The 16,681-nt window shown below is 51.1% G+C and overlaps 2 protein-coding genes across 6 annotated transcripts in view; one reads left to right on the forward strand and one right to left on the reverse strand.

Annotated features, from left to right (window-relative positions):
* Window positions 1-298: 298 nt before the first annotated feature.
* Window positions 299-16,614, reverse strand: LOC138794514 (uncharacterized). 4 transcript variants are annotated; one of them, XM_069973195.1, is made up of 8 exons: window positions 16,505-16,614; window positions 8,317-8,552; window positions 6,677-6,857; window positions 6,084-6,190; window positions 5,442-5,588; window positions 1,847-1,927; window positions 1,526-1,738; window positions 299-688 (listed from the first exon to the last, which is right to left on the reverse strand). In XM_069973195.1, the coding sequence occupies exons 2-8, from the start codon at window positions 8,536-8,538 to the stop codon at window positions 569-571; spliced, it is 1,071 nt and encodes a 356-aa protein (XP_069829296.1). In that variant the 5' UTR covers window positions 8,539-8,552; window positions 16,505-16,614; the 3' UTR covers window positions 299-568. The 4 variants fall into 4 exon arrangements, with proteins under 4 accessions (XP_069829296.1, XP_069829295.1, XP_069829297.1 ...); XM_069973194.1 differs by having other exon boundaries at window positions 16,455-16,515; XM_069973196.1 differs by lacking the exon at window positions 16,505-16,614 and adding an exon at window positions 13,824-13,902.
* Window positions 16,410-16,681, forward strand: part of OTOF (otoferlin) — a 256,523-nt gene continuing 256,251 nt past the window's right edge. For both annotated transcript variants that reach the window (XM_069973185.1, XM_069973187.1), the window contains exon 1: window positions 16,410-16,679. The gene's annotated coding sequence lies outside the window, so the exon portion shown is untranslated. The remainder of the gene's footprint in view (window positions 16,680-16,681) is intronic.

Raw genomic sequence — 16,681 nt, forward strand, 5'->3', positions numbered from 1 at the left:
GAGGTGAGGACTATGCTGGAGCTCTGAGGTGAGGACTATGCTGGAGCTCTGAGATGAGGACTATGCTGGAGCTCTGAGGTGAGGACTATGCTGGAGCTCTGAGGTGAGGACTATGCTGGAGCTCTGAGGTGAGGACTATGCTGGAGCTCTGAGGTGAGGACTATGCTGGAGCTCTGAGGTGAGGACTATGCTGGAGCTCTGAGGTGAGGACTATGCTGGAGCTCTGAGGTGAGGACTATGCTGGAGCTCTGAGGTGAGGACTATGCCGGAGCTCTGAGGTGAGGACTATGCTGGAGCTCTGAGGTGAGGACTATGCTGGAGCTCTGAGGTGAGGACTATGCTGGAGCTCTGAGGTGAGGACTATGCTGGAGCTCTGAGGTGAGGACTATGCTGGAGCTCTGAGGTGAGGACTATGCTGGAGGTCTGAGGTGAGGACTATGCTGGAGGTCTGAGGTGAGGACTATGCTGGAGCTCTGAGGTGAGGACTATGCTGGAGCTCTGAGGTGAGGACTATGCTGGAGCTCTGAGGTGAGGACTATGCTGGAACCGATGCCGGATGGGGACAACATCAACACAGTTCGGCAATGTGAAGATTGCCTCCCACTCCGCCCACTGCCACAGCTCGACCACCGGAGGCAGCGTCCACTGTCTGCACAGCCTTGCCACGAAGTGACACCTCTCCGAGAACCTGTAAGACAAGGTGTTACACTGAGTGTTGGGTGGAGTTCACCTTCAACAATCATTATAATTTGCGTAACGACAAGAGATGAAATTTCATCCAGCGGTCGGATTATCCAGGAATGTGTATAATGTTCTGTGAAGACAAAGAACCGCCAGACTGTGAGACTGCAAGACACGCGGCTTCCAGGACATTGCCCTACACTGCACATCGCTCTCCGTCCGGGGAATGCGGGAACATGTGACTGTGTCTGACCCAAACACTACACCTCCCAGAATGCATCGCACCAAAACCGGCCCAGATGCTGAGGTAGTGAGAGGCGCTGCAACCTGACAGCTACCGGCAGAGCTTCAAGTAGCGTGAAGATAACCAGAGGCCATTACCACTACTGAGGGGTTAAAGGGGGACTCTGGAGAAAAAAATTACTTTTCAAGTTAACTGGTTTCAGAAAGTTATATAGATTTGTAAATTACTTCTATTCAAAAATCTCCAGTCTCCCAGTACTTATCAGCTGCCGTATGTTCTGCAGGAAGTGGTGTATTCTCTCCAGCGCAGCAGCAAATCCCCTTAGAAAACCTCTCCTGTTCTGGACAGTTCCTGACATGGACAAAGGTGGCAGCAGAGAGCACTGTGTCAGAGTGGAGAGAATACACCACTTCCTGCAGGACATACAGCATCTGATAAGTAATGGAAGACTGGAGATTTTTTAATAATAGTAAATTACAGATCTGTTGATTTGAAAGAAAAAAAAATTGGTAAACAAACAACCCCTTTAAACCTGCTGTGTACAGAGACTGAACCAGCAGGGTATGAGGGAGTGGTGCCTGGTGACAGAACGGCTCTCACCTCTTGTGTCCTGAGGTTGACGGCGCGGGCGCTGCACGTTCCGCTGCCTCCGGCCAGGACCACGTGGTCAGTGCAGAAGCGAGCTGCGTACAGGAACTCCCCCTGCAGGACGGAGGCAGGAAATGCAATGTCTTGTATCAGGCCAGACGAGCGCAGGTCCCAGAGCTGCAGAGCATTTTTCGCCACCCAGGAGCCGCTCAGGATCTCGTTGTTCTGCTCAGGTAAAGGAGGAGAAATAAGAAGAGACATTGTTTAGTAAACAGCCAGCAGCATTGTGAGTGCAGCTCTGAAGGTGGCTGGAGCCTCCTAAGAAGCACTCACCCGAATATCGATCCCTGGGCCACAGATGTGCGGACCGGTGATCATGCTCCGCGCCTCCTTCGCCATCCGCTTGTCCCAAACCTTGTGTCAGAAACAAATCTGAGTAAATTCTGAATCCCAGCAATAAAATGTGAGAAAATCCATTAATACTCAAGAGCAACAACCAAGAGAGACCTCTAAGTGAGATGGCTGTCATAGCTGAGGGTTTGTTACAGTGTGCTGCAGCAGTCAGTGGAGAATCCCTCTATAGGGCTGTCACAGCCACTGGCGTAGCTACCATGGGGGCAGGGTACGCCGTCGCTATGGGGCCCGGGGGTTTAGGGGGCCCGGGCCCCCGCGTTAAAGTATGCCCCCGCTGCCTGTATTGCCGCTCACTATGCATATGCATAGTGAGCGGCCCTGAGCCATCCCCTCCGCCCGCCCCTTCTATCGCTGCTCAGCTGAGCCGATCAGAAGCCCGGAAAAGTGCAATGAGCAGCACTTTCCTGGGCTCCTGATCGGCTAAGCGGCGATGGAGGGGGCGGGCTGGGCATGCGGAGGGGATCGCTGTCCTACTCACCTGTCCGCCGGCCCCAGCAGCTCCTCTCCCGACATCCTCCGGGCACAGGCAGTGGGGTACAGAGACGCTGCATGTGTCCCGGATGTGTTCTGCAGCGGCAGTCTCTCTGTCCCCCGCTGCCTGTGCCCGGAGGATGACGGGAGAGGAGCTGCTGGGGCCGGCGGACAGGTGAGTAGCCTGTTTGTTGTTTTTCTGGTCGCAGGGGGGATTGGCTACTATGGGGGCACTATATGGGGCATTGGCTACTATGGGGGCACTGTATGGGGCATTGGCTACTATATGGGGGCACTGGCTACGATGGGGGCACTGTATGGGGGCATTGGCTACTATATGGGGGCACTGTATGGGGGCATTGGCTACTATATGGGGGCACTGGCAACTATATGGGGACACTGTATGGGGGCATTGGCTACTATATGGGGGCATTGTATGGGGGCATTGGCTACTTTGGAGGGCACTGGCTACAATTGGGGCACTGTATGGGGGCATTGGCTACTATATGGGGGCATTGGCTACTATGGGGGGCACTATATGGGGGCATTGGCTTCTATGTGGGGGCATTGGATACTATATGGGGGCATTGGCTACTATGGGGGGCACTATATGGGGGCATTGGCTACTATGTGGGGGCATTGGCTACTATGTGGGGGCATTGGCGACTATGGGGGGCACTATATGGGGGCATTGGCTACTATGTGGGGGCATTGGCTACTATATGGGGGCATTGGCTACTATGGGGGGCACTATGTGGGGGCATTGGCTACTATATGGGGGCATTGGCTACTATGGGGGGGCACTATATGGGGGCATTGGCTACTATATGGGGGCATTGGCTACTATATGGGGGGCATTGGCTACTATGTGGGGCATTGGCTACTATGGGGGGCACTATATGGGGGCATTGGCACCAATCACACGGCTGCTATCTCCAAACTGTGACAATGAGCAAAATATTTTTTTTCTATTTCCCCCCCTAAAATCAGGGGTGCGTCTGATCAAAAGGCGCGTCCTATAAAGCGAAAAATACGGTACTACATGGGGGGGCAGAGAAGGGGCTAACTACTTAATGAGGGACACAGTGGTCTAACTACTATATGAATACAGAGGGGACCACTATATGAGGGAACAGATGGAGCAAATAGATGCATAGGATATTGGGGCATGAGGGAGGAACCTAAACTGTCTGGCAGATCCTACTGAGAGAAGTCCTTATGGTGGCCAGGCTGGATGGAGAAGAAGGGGAAAAGTGAGCAACTCCGATTGGAGAAGACGCCTGTAACTGCACTGTAATCACTTCTGGTGTGTAAAGCCTGTGTGGAGCCTATACATGCCACTATATGGCCAATGGTGATATTGGACTGTGGATTTTATTCCGTAGCAGTGGTAGCATTATTCAGTATGTGGGGTTTTAGTCAGTGAGAGGGGGTAATATTTGTCCCATGTAAACTGGTACTGTTTGTATTATTCATCTTAACATACTGGATTTGGTTGGTAACAATATAGTGGTAATGGCTGTGGTCATGGTGCTATAATGCTTTTCCTAATACTATATATACATATTGCTCTCTCTTCACAGCTTAGTGGTCAGTTGTTTGGGGGGGGGGGGGGCAATGAAAAGTTTGCTATGGGGCCCTGCTAGTTCTAGTTACGCCCCTGGTCACAGCTGAGGGTTTGTTACAGTGTGCTGCAGCAGCCAGGAGAGAATCCCGCTATAGGGCTGTCACAGCTGAGGGTTCGTTATAGTGTGCTGGAGCAGCCAGGGCTGAGGGGAGATTCCCGCTATAGGGCTGTCACAGCTGAGGGTTCGTTACAGTGTGCTGGAGCAGCCAGGGCTGAGGGGAGATTCCCGCTATAGGGCTGTCACAGCTGAGGGTTCGTTACAGTGTGCTGCAGCAGCCAGGGCTGGGGGGGAGAATGCCGCTATAGGGCTGTCACAGCTGAGGGTTTGTTACAGTGTGCTGCAGCAGCCAGGGCTGGGGGGGAGAATCCCGCTATAGGGCTGTCACAGCTGAGGGTTTGTTTCTGTTACAGTCACGGATTATGTCATCTGTAGTTTTTGGAAAGATGTGACTTTTTTTAAATTACTTTTTCTTCCATTTTTTTTCTGCAATTTTTTGGCGTTAATGGCCTTGGCGGTGCGGGATCAGGAAATTTTGGGGGACATATAACTTTTTGATAATTTTTTTTATTCTTTGCCTTCTTTTCTTGTTTTCCGGCTGTGATAGCGCTTTAGAGTTTTATAGATGTGCTGACACCTACAATGATTATTGTTGTATTGATTCAATTTTACGTAAACGATTAAATGGTCTCTACAAACCGCTATGACCGCCTGTGTGATCCCTAACATTCCTGCAATCGCATCATTTACACCCTAGAAAACAATGCGGCCACTAGGTGTCTCCCTTGCCTGCAATCCTCTGCCTGTTATGGTCTATAGTAACAGCCTCAAATAAGGGGACGTTCACACTGTGGAATACGCGCAGAGACCCTTAAGTGGATTTCGCCAGGCTGCCTCCGCTTGAAGTTCCGCCTGTTCAATATACTCAATGATATTTGCTGTCCAAAAAATTTACATCCCAACAGCGCCCCCTAATGGTAAAGGACAGGTTAAAGGGGCTTTCAAATCAACTGGTGCCAGAGATTTGTAATTTACTTCTATTCATCTCCAGTCTTCCAGTACTTATCAGCTGCTGTATGTCCTGCAGAAAGTGGTATATTATTTCCAGTCTGGAGAGTAGGAGAGGTTTTCTATAGGGATTTGCTGCTGCTCTGGACAGTTCCTGACATGGACAGAGGTGGCAGCAGAGAGCACTGTGTCAGACTGGAGAGAATACACCACTTCCTGCAGGACATACAGCAGCTGATAAGTACTGGAAGACTGGAGATTTTTTATTAGATGTAAATTAAAAATCTCTGCCACTTTTTTGGTACCAATTGATTTGACAGAAATATTTTTTGGTGAACAGTCCCTTTAATGGATCCTCCACTGCCCACCTGCCCTGTGTATAATGTATCAGCTATATACCACACACTGACCTTCATGGAATCATCCCAGCCGCCCGTGACAAAGACATGGTGCTCAGACGGGTGAAACCTGAGAGCAAAGATCCTGCGTGAGTGCCCGCTGGCCAGTGTCAGCTCATCATCGATCAGGAAGTCAGGAGCTCGCAACACGTTCAGGACCTGGTACAGACGACACATTACAGGCACATAACCGGGTGATGGCTTATAGAGCGCTGTATGAGCAGTGATGGGTTATAGAGCGCTGTATGAGCGGTAATGGGTTATTGGCCTGAGCGGTAATGGGTTATTGGCCTGAGCGCTGTATGAGCGGTAATGAGTTTTAGGCCGGAGCGCTGTATGAGCAGTGATTGGTTATTGGCCGGAGCGCTGTATGGGCAGTGATGGGTTATAGGCCGGAGCGCTGTGTGGGCAGTGATGGGTTATAGGCCGGAGCGCTGTGTGGGCAGTGATGGGTTATAGGCCGGAGCGCTGTATAAGCAGTGATGGGTTATAGGCCGGAGCGCTGTATAAGCAGTGATGGGTTATAGGCCGGAGCGCTGTATGAGCAGTGATGGGTTATAGGCCGGAGCGCTGTATGGGCAGTGATGGGTTATAGGCCGGAGCGCTGTATGAGCGGTAATGGGTAATATCAGGGTGACAGACGATGACCATTACCTCATTGGTATGACTATCATACAGACGGATGTGCCGGTCCTTCCCCGCTGTGGCAAACACCCGGCCGTCCATGCTAAAGTCCAAAGCATGAATTTCATTTTCTTGCTCTAAAAAATAAAATTAAAAAGCGAAAAAAAACACTTTATTATTCATTTTATTATTCACTTTTTATTATATGTTCAAGGAAGGGGGGGAGACACCCAGATGACCCATGACCCTTACCTTACGCCTAGATGACCCATGACCTTTACCTTACACCCAGATGACCCATGACCGTTACCTTACGCCTAGATGACCCATGACCCTTACCTTACACCCAGATGACCCATGACCCTTACCTTACACCCAGATGACCCATGACCCTTACCTTACACCCAGATGACCCATGACCCTTACCTTACACCTAGATGACCCATGACCCTTACCTTACACCCAGATGACCCATGACCCTTACCTTACACCTAGATGACCCATGACCCTTACCTTACACCCAGATGACCCATGACCCTTACCTTACACCTAGATGACCCATGACCCTTACCTTACACCCAGATGACCCATAACCCTTACATAACAGCAGAAGATGACGTCACCTGTTAGAGATAAAACATTCAGGTCGGATTTGATGTCATAGAAGGAGATGAGGCCGTCGGCTCCGGCGCCCACCAGGATGTTGGCGTTTTTAGGGTGGTAGCTGAGAGAGGTGATCGCTTGTCTTGTGCGATGTCCGGAGAACAGAGTCCTGCTGAGCTCGCCACTGTCCACATTCACAATCTGAAATGAAGACATATGGAGATGACTGTACTGGGGTCATGTGGACAACGGTGATAACACGGTCCCTGATGCAACAAGGCCTCCGATGCAGGTTTGTTACAATGTATCAGAGTAGGTAAGAGCTACCAGTCTGGACCACACAAGAGGAGTCATACAGTGACCAGTGCAGAGTCATAGGATACATGGCATAGCATGTACTGGAGGAGAGATGGACATTGGGGAGAGTCATGTGGTGCACCGCGGAGAGACCGAGTCATGTGGTGCACCGCGGAGAGACCGAGCCATGTGGTGCACCGCGGAGAGGCCGAGTCATGTGGTGCACCGCGGAGAGACCGAGCCATGTGGTGCACCGCGGAGAGACCGAGCCATGTGGTGCACCGCGGAGAGACCGAGCCATGTGGTGCACCGCGGAGAGACCGAGCCATGTGGTGCACCGCGGAGAGAGCGAGCCATGTGGTGCACCGCGGAGAGACCGAGCCATGTGGTGCACCGCGGAGAGATCGAGCCATGTGGTGCACCGTGGAGAGACCGAGCCATGTGGTGTGCTGCGGAGAGACCGAGTCATGTGGTGCGCCGCGGGGAGACAGAGTCATGTGGTGCGCCGCGGGGAGACAGAGTCATGTGGTGCCCCGCGGAGAGACCGAGTCATGTGGTGCGCTGCGGGGAGACCGAGTCATGTGGTGCGCCGCGGAGAGACCGAGCCATGTGGTGCGCCGCGGAGAGAGCGAGTCATGTGGTGCGCCGCGGAGAGACCGAGTCATGTGGTGCGCTGCGGAGAGAGCGAGTCATGTGGTGCACTACGGAGAGACCGAGTCATGTGGTGCACTGCGGAGAGAGTGAGTCATGTGGTGCGCTGCGGAGAGAGCGAGTCATGTGGTGCACTGCGGAGAGAGCGAGTCATGTGGTGCGCTACGGAGAGAGCGAGTCATGTGGTGCACTACGGAGAGAGCGAGTCATGTGGTGCACTACGGAGAGACCGAGTCATGTGGTGCACTGCGGGGAGACCGAGTCATGTGGTGCACTGCGGGGAGACCGAGTCATGTGGTGCACTGCGGAGAGAGCGAGTCATGTGGTGCAATAAGGGGAGACCGAGCCATGTGGTGCGCTGCGGAGAGACCGAGCCATGTGGTGCGCTGCAGAGAGAGCGAGTCATGTGGTGCAATAAGGGGAGACCGAGCCATGTGGTGCACTGCGGGGAGACCGAGTCATGTGGTGCGCTGCGGAGAGACCGAGTCATGTGGTGCACTGCGGGGAGACCGAGTCATGTGGTATGCTGCGGAGAGACTGAGTCATGTGGTGCACCGCGGGGAGACCGAGTCATGTGGTATGCTGCGGAGAGACTGAGTCATGTGGTACGCTGCGGAGACACAGAGTCATGTGGTGCGCTGCAGAGAGAGCGTGTCATGTGGTGCACTGCAGAGAATGTAATTAATAGGGGGTGATGGATCTTGCCTATTACCTGGATAGCGCCGTTCCCAAATCCGACCGCCAGCTGTTTGCTGCTGGGTGAGAATCGGAGGCTGAAGATGCTGTGCGAGTCCTTGGTGAGAGGGATCCTGTGTCTGATAGACAGCTCAGCATATCTCCCGTTCTCATCGTCCGATCCCTCATCCACGCTCTCCCCGGAGCTCTCCAACGCCTTGGATCTCAGGATGGCTTCCTCCAAGCGTCGGCGAGACATGGCGTCCTAGCACCCTATAGGACAGAAGCCAATCCTGTCAGCCATACTACCTCCTATAGGACTAATATCAGTCACCTGGTCACACACAGTCTGTAACCAGTCACTGCCCCCCCCCACACACACACACAGTCTGTAACCAGTCACTTCCCCCCCCCACACACACAGTCTGTAACCAGTCACTGCCCCCCCCCCACACACAGTCTGTAACCAGTCACTGCCCCCCCACACACACAGTCTGTAACCAGTCACTGCCCCCCCCACACACACACAGTCTGTAACCAGTCACTGCCCCCCCCACACACACAGTCTGTAACCAGTCACTGCCCCCCCCACACACACATAGTCTGTAACCAGTCACTGCCCCCCCCCACACACATAGTCTGTAACCAGTCACTGCCCCCCCACACACATAGTCTGTAACCAGTCACTGCCCCCCCCCACACACACATAGTCTGTAACCAGTCACTGCCACCCCACACACACATAGTCTGTAACCAGTCACTGCCCCCCCCCACACACATAGTCTGTAACCAGTCACTGCCCCCCACACACACATAGTCTGTAACCAGTCACTGCCCCCCCCACACACATAGTCTGTAACCAGTCACTGCCCCCCCACACACACATAGTCTGTAACCAGTCACTGCCCCCCCCCCCACACACATAGTCTGTAACCAGTCACTGCCCCCCACACACACATAGTCTGTAACCAGTCACTGCCCCCCCCACACACATAGTCTGTAACCAGTCACTGCCCCCCCCACACACATAGTCTGTAACCAGTCACTGCCCCCCCACACACACATAGTCTGTAACCAGTCACTGCCCCCCCACACACATAGTCTGTAACCAGTCACTGCCCCCCCCCACACACATAGTCTGTAACCAGTCACTGCCCCCCCACACACATAGTCTGTAACCAGTCACTGCCCCCCCACACACATAGTCTGTAACCAGTCACTGCCCCCCCACACACATAGTCTGTAACCAGTCACTGCCCCCCCCACACACACACATAGTATGTAACCATTCACTGCCCCCCCCCCACACACACAGTCTGTAACCAGTCACTGCCCCCCCCACACACACACATAGTCTGTAACCAGTCACTGCCCCCCCCCACACACACACATAGTCTGTAACCAGTCACTGCCCCCCCCCCACACACACACATAGTATGTAACCAGTCACTGCCCCCCACACACACACAGTCTGTAACCAGTCACTGCCCCCCCCACACACACACATAGTCTGTAACCAGTCACTGCCCCCCCCACACACACACATAGTCTGTAACCAGTCACTGCCCCCCCCACACACACACATAGTCTGTAACCAGTCACTGCCCCCCCCACACACACACATAGTATGTAACCATTCACTGCCCCCCCCCCCACACACACATAGTCTGTAACCAGTCACTGCCCCCCCACACACACACATAGTCTGTAACCAGTCACTGCCCCCCCCCACACACACAGTCTGTAACCAGTCACTGCCCCCCCTCATAGTCTGTAACCAGTCACTGCCCCCCCTCATAGTCTGTAAGCAGTCACTGCCCCCCCCCACACACAGTCTGTAACCAGTCACTGCCCCCCCCACACACAGTCTGTAACCAGTCACTGCCCCCCCCACACACAGTCTGTAACCAGTCACTGCCCCCCCACACACATAGTCTGTAACCAGTCACTGCCCCCCACACACACAGTCTGTAACCAGTCACTGCCCCCCACACACACAGTCTGTAACCAGTCACTGCCCCCCCCCCCCACACAGTCTGTAACCAGTCACTGCCACCCCACACACATAGTCTGTAACCAGTCACTGCCCCCCCCACACACAGTCTGTAACCAGTCACTGCCCCCCCCACACACAGTCTGTAACCAGTCACTGCCACCCCACACACATAGTCTGTAACCAGTCACTGCCACCCCACACACATAGTCTGTATCCAGTCACTGCCCCCCCCCCACACACACATAGTCTGTAACCAGTCTCTGCCCCCCCCACACACATAGTCTGTAACCAGTCACTGCCCCCCCACACACACATAGTCTGTAACCAGTCACTGCCCCCCCACACACACATAGTCTGTAACCAGTCACTGCCCCCCCACACACACATAGTCTGTAACCAGTCACTGCCCCCCCCCCCACACACACAGTCTGTAACCAGTCACTGCCCCCCCCCCACACACACATAGTCTGTAACCAGTCACTGCCCCCCCCACACACACAGTCTGTAACCAGTCACTGCCCCCCCCCACACACACAGTCTGTAACCAGTCACTGCCCCCCCCACACACACATAGTCTGTAACCAGTCACTGCCCCCCCCCACACACACATAGTCTGTAACCAGTCACTGCCCCCCCCCCACACACACACATAGTCTGTATCCAGTCACTGCCCCCCCCCACACACACAGTCTGTAACCAGTCACTGCCCCCCCCCCACACACACATAGTCTGTAACCAGTCACTGCCCCCCCCCACACACACATAGTCTGTATCCAGTCACTGCCGGCCCCCCCTCCTGTATATCTGTCACACATAGTCTGTATCCAGTCACTGCCCCCCCCCCCCGCCTCCTGTATATCTGTCACACATAGTCTGTATCCAGTCACCGCCCCCCCCTCCTGTATATGACAAATCCCAAATATATTGTGTGCTACCCCCCCCCCCCCCCCCCATGGCCACCATCATATCACACCATGCAGAGGCCGGATAAAGCTGTGTGACAGTCCCTGAGAGCGGCCATGTCAGGAGTGTCCTGCTACCTTGCCCCCACAGCAGGGGGCGTTCTGGGGGTGGCAGAGTCATATAGTGGGATCAGGCACAGCTAGTGATTAGGATGTGTGCCCATACAGTAACATACCTCCCAAGTGTCCCTCTTTTGGAGGGACAGTCCCAACCAGTCCCCATGTCCCTCTTTTGGACCTAGGAATTACATTTGCATTAGTAAACGTTTTATGTTGCTGTATAAAGTGTCTGGTCTCTTACTGTATAATAGACCCAATCTTGCGTATTATTCTATCATAGGCCCTGTTCACACTCAACAAACATGGCGGAATTCTGCAGCGTCCGCTTTTTCCCCTCTCCGCTCAAAGATGTGACATGTTATGGCGGTGGCAGCAGAGGAGCGCGCGCCCTCTCATTCACTCACAGCGGGACACTGAGCACGGTGGGATTCTGAAGCGGAATTCCGCGGTGTTTGCTCAGTGTGAACGGGGCCTTATGGTGTAAGTTGGATCCTAAAAATTGTTTTATCCAGATGAGTTATTTGACATCTGTGATCCATTTTGGGGCCATGATCTGTACCACACAAAATGATTAAGCCATTGTGCGTCCATGTCACCTGCATGATGGTCGGTCCGTGAAAATGTGGAAAGTTCCTGAAACATTCCTAATCCTGTCTGCAGATGCAGGTCTGTAATTACAGACAGGGTTTGTGTGAATGGAACCTAAGGATGCATCACACATACATACACATAAACACACACACCTACATACATACACACGCATACATACATACACACATATTTTTATATATATATATAAATAATATATATATAAAAATAATATTATATATATATATATACACACACACACACACACACACACAGATATACACACACATATATATATATATATATATATTATATACACACACACACACATACACATAGATATACACACATATACACATAGATATACACACATACATACACACACAGATATACACACACACATATATATATATATATACACACACACATAGATATACACACATATACATACATACATACACACATACACATACATACATACATACATACACACACACACACACACACACACACACACATTCCCGTTCTGCTGCAGATTAAAAGATATCAGTGTAACTAAGTGCATCCCCCTGCTGCAGATCCTGGATGAGAGGAGGGAGGGAAAAAACGGTCATAAAAATTATCTGATTAAAAAAAAAGTACAGAAATGTCTGTAAAATTTTCCTAGAGTCACCCACATGTGTCCGTCTTTGGCCGTTCAAAAAGTTGGGAGGTGTGCAGTAAGCTTCCTGGTTTTAGTGAAGTCTCTACTGCTGCTACTCTGCAGATCTCTGTTCTCCTGTCCTCTCTGCTCCCCGATCTCTCTTACTCTGTCCTCTCTGCTCCCCAATTTTGTTTCCCTATAATCTCTCTGCTCCTCTGCCTTCTTTCTCTGATCCCTTTTGCTCCCTTGTCCTCTCTGCTCCCCTGGTGCATCTTCTCCTCTGTCCTCTCTGCCCCCTTGATCCCTCTGCCTTCCATTCTCTGACCCCTCTTCTCCTCTTCCTCTAATCCCTTTGCCTTCCATTTTCTCATCTCTCTGCTCCTCTGATCCCTCTGCTCCTCTGGTCTCTCTGCTCCCCTGATCCCTCTGCTCCTCTGGTCTCTCTGCTCCCCTGATCCCTCTGCTCTCTCTGCTCCCCTGATCCCTCTGCTCCCCTGATCCCTCTGGTCTCTCTGCTCCCCTGATCCCTCTGGTCTCTCTGCTCCCCTGATCCCTCTGGTCTCTCTGCTCCCCTGATCCCTCTGGTCTCTCTGCTCCCCTGATCCCTCTGGTCTCTCTGCTCCCCTGATCCCTCTGGTCTCTCTGCTCCCCTGATCCCTCTGGTCTCTCTGCTCCCCTGATCCCTCTGGTCTCTCTGCTCCCCTGATCCCTCTGGTCTCTCTGCTCCCCTGATCCCTCTGGTCTCTCTGCTCCCCTGATCCCTCTGGTCTCTCTGCTCCCCTGATCCCTCTGGTCTCTCTGCTCCCCTGATCCCTCTGGTCATCTGGTCTCTCTGCTCCCCTGATCCCTCTGGTCTCTCTGCTCCCCTGATCCCTCTGCTCCCCTGATCCCTCTGGTCTCTCTGCTCCTCTGATCCCTCTGGTCTCTCTGCTCCCCTGATCCCTCTGGTCTCTCTGCTCCCCTGATCCCTCTGCTCCTCTGATCCCTCCGCTCCCCCGATCCCTCTTCTCCTTTGATCCCTCTGCTCCCCCGATCCCTCTCCTCCCCCGATCCCTCTGCTCCCCCGATCCCTCTGCTCCCCTGATCCCTCTGCTCCTCTGGTCTCTCTGCTCCCCTGATCCCTCTGGTCTCTCTGCTCCCTCCGCTCCTCTGATCCCTCTTCTCCTTTGATCCCTCTGCTCCCCCGATCCCTCTGCTCCTCTGATCCCTCCGCTCCTCTGATCCCTCCGCTCCTCTGATCCCTCTGCTCCTCTGCCTTCCATTCTCTGATCCCTCTTACCCTGATCTCTTCCTACCTTAGTGGCAGGTGAATCAGGAGTGGCAGCGTCCTCTCATCCTGAGCCTGCCCTAGGTGCTGTCGGTGACAGGCATTGCTGCTCAGGATGGAGGGCGGGCTGAGCACAGACTTGTTATTCTACATCTCCGGGGCAACGGCCGATGCTTCACCAACAGGAGACAATGACAGAAAACAATGGAGCCTGGCCCTCCCAGCGCCCCCTGCAGGGTAAGCGGACGTCACTGCACAGGACTCACAGTCATCTCTGCTCCCGGGAAAGCTGGGTGACCAGCAGTATGACAGCAGTGTAATAGCAAAGTCACCAGCAGTATGATAGCAGTATAATAGCAATATGGCAGCAGTATGATAGTAGTATGATAGCAGTATAATAGCAGTATGGCAACAGTATAATAGTAGTATGGCAGCAGTATGATAGCAGTATATAGTAGTATGGTAGTAGTATGGCAGCAGTATGATAGCAGTATAATAGCAATATGGCAGCAATATGATAGCAGTATATAGCATGTATGGCAGCAGTATAATAGCAGTATATAGTAGTATGGCAGCAGTATAATAGCAGTATATAGTAGTATGGCAGCAGTATAATAGAAGTATATAGTAGTATGGCAGCAGTATAATAGCAGTATGATAGTAGTATAATAGTAGTATGGCAGCAGGATAATAGCAGTATGGCAGCAGTATAATAGTAGTATGGCAGCAGTATAATAGTAGTATGGCAGCAGTATGATAGCAGTATATAGTAGTATGGTAGTAGTATGGCAGCAGTATGATAGCAGTATAATAGCAATATGGCAGCAGTATGATAGTAGTATGATAGCAATATGATAGCAGTATATAGCATGTATGGCAGCAGTATAATAGCAGTATATAGTAGTATGGCAGCAGTATAATAGCAGTATATAGTAATATGGCAGCAGTATAATAGCAGTATATAGTAGTATGGCAACAGTATAATAGCTATAATAGCAGTATGATAGTAGTATAATAGTAGTATGGCAGCAGTATAATAGCAGTATAATAGAAGTATATAGTAGTATGGCAGCAGTATAATAGCAGTATAATAGCAGTATATAGTAGTATGGCAGCAGTATAATAGCAGTATGATAGTAGTATAATAGTAGTATGGCAGCAGTATAATAGTAGTATGGCAGCAGTATGATAGTAGTATGGCAGCAGTATAATAGTAGTGTGACAGCAGTATAATAGTATGATAGTAGTATGGCAGCAGAATATAGTAGTATGACAGCAGTATAATAGCAGTATATAGTAGTATATAACAGTATGGCAGCAGTATATAGTAGTATGGCAACAGTATATAGTAGTATGGCAGCAGTATATAGTCGTATGGCAGCAGTATATAGTAGTTTAGCAGCAGTATATAGTAGTTTAGCAGCAGTATATAGCAGTATGGCAGCAGTATATAGTAGTATAGCAGCAGTATATAGTCGTATGGCAGCAGTATATAGTAGTATAGCAGCAGTATATAGCAGTTTGGCAGCAGTATATACTGTAGTAGTATGGCAGCAGTATATAGCAGTATGGCAGCAGTATATAGTAGTATGGCAGCAGTATATAGTAGTTTAGCAGCAGTATATAGTAGTATGGCAGCAGTATATAGTAGTATGGCAGCAGTATATAGTAGTTTAGCAGCAGTATATAGTAGTATGGCAGCAGTATATAGTCGTATGGCAGCAGTATATAGTCGTATGGCAGCAGTATATAGTAGTTTGGCAGCAGTATATAGTCGTATGGCAGCAGTATATAGTAGTATGGCAGCAGTATATAGTAGTTTAGCAGCAGTATATAGTAGTATAGCAGCAGTATATAGCAGTTTGGCAGCAGTATAATAGTAGTATGGCAGCAGTATAATAGTAGTATGGCAGCAGTATAATAGTAGTATGGCAGCAGTATATAGTCGTATGGCAGCAGTATATAGTCGTATGGCAGCAGTATATAGTAGTATGGCAGCAGTATAATAGTAGTATGGCAGCAGTATATAGTAGTTTAGCAGCAGTATATAGTCGTATGGCAGCAGTATATAGTAGTATGGCAGCAGTATATAGTAGTTTAGCAGCAGTATATAGTAGTATAGCAGCAGTATATAGCAGTTTGGCAGCAGTATAATAGTAGCATGGCAGCAGTATATAGTGACAGCAACACGGACACCGTCACATGGACTACAAGTCCCCCACAGCCAACTATAAGCACTGACTGCAGGCAAAACGAGTGTTTCCTCTAGCAATTAATCAGAACATAGCTTTCCAAGCAACCAATCAGAACATAGCTTTCCAAGCAACCAATCAGAACATAGCTTTCCAAGCAACCAATCAGAACATAGCTTTCCAAGCAACCAATTAGAACATAGCTTTCCTAGCAACCAATCAGATCGGAACTTTCCAAGTAACCAATCAGATCGCAGCTCTAATCTCTCCAAAGCAGACTAGAAAATGAGGAGTGAGCTGATTGGTTGCCAAGGGCAACACAAAATAAACCACATCGTCATCATATGACCTCCCGACGCTTTCTGATTGGTTGAGGGGGCTTCTTTTTTAGTATGATACAATACAAGGGGCATTGTACAGCACTGAAGGGCATCTCTGCTCTTACAACCCTATTAAAAAATACGCACCCATACGCAGCACACTACGGATGACGTCACACGCTGCCTCACACTCCTACCTGCCTCAGCCACGCCCCACTATTGGTTTCTGGCGGGATCCTCTGTAGGACACGCCCCCGTGCAATGATTGGTTGTACAGGAGACCGAGACACGCCCGGTCTCCTGAGGTGAAGGCCACGCCCCTTATCTGGATCCCCGGCGCGTGCCGGGGGCGGGAAAGCTGCGGTGTCTGAGGT

This window comes from Dendropsophus ebraccatus, chromosome 6 (assembly GCF_027789765.1).
Source record: "Dendropsophus ebraccatus isolate aDenEbr1 chromosome 6, aDenEbr1.pat, whole genome shotgun sequence".
NCBI classification, from domain to species: Eukaryota; Metazoa; Chordata; class Amphibia; order Anura; family Hylidae; genus Dendropsophus; species Dendropsophus ebraccatus.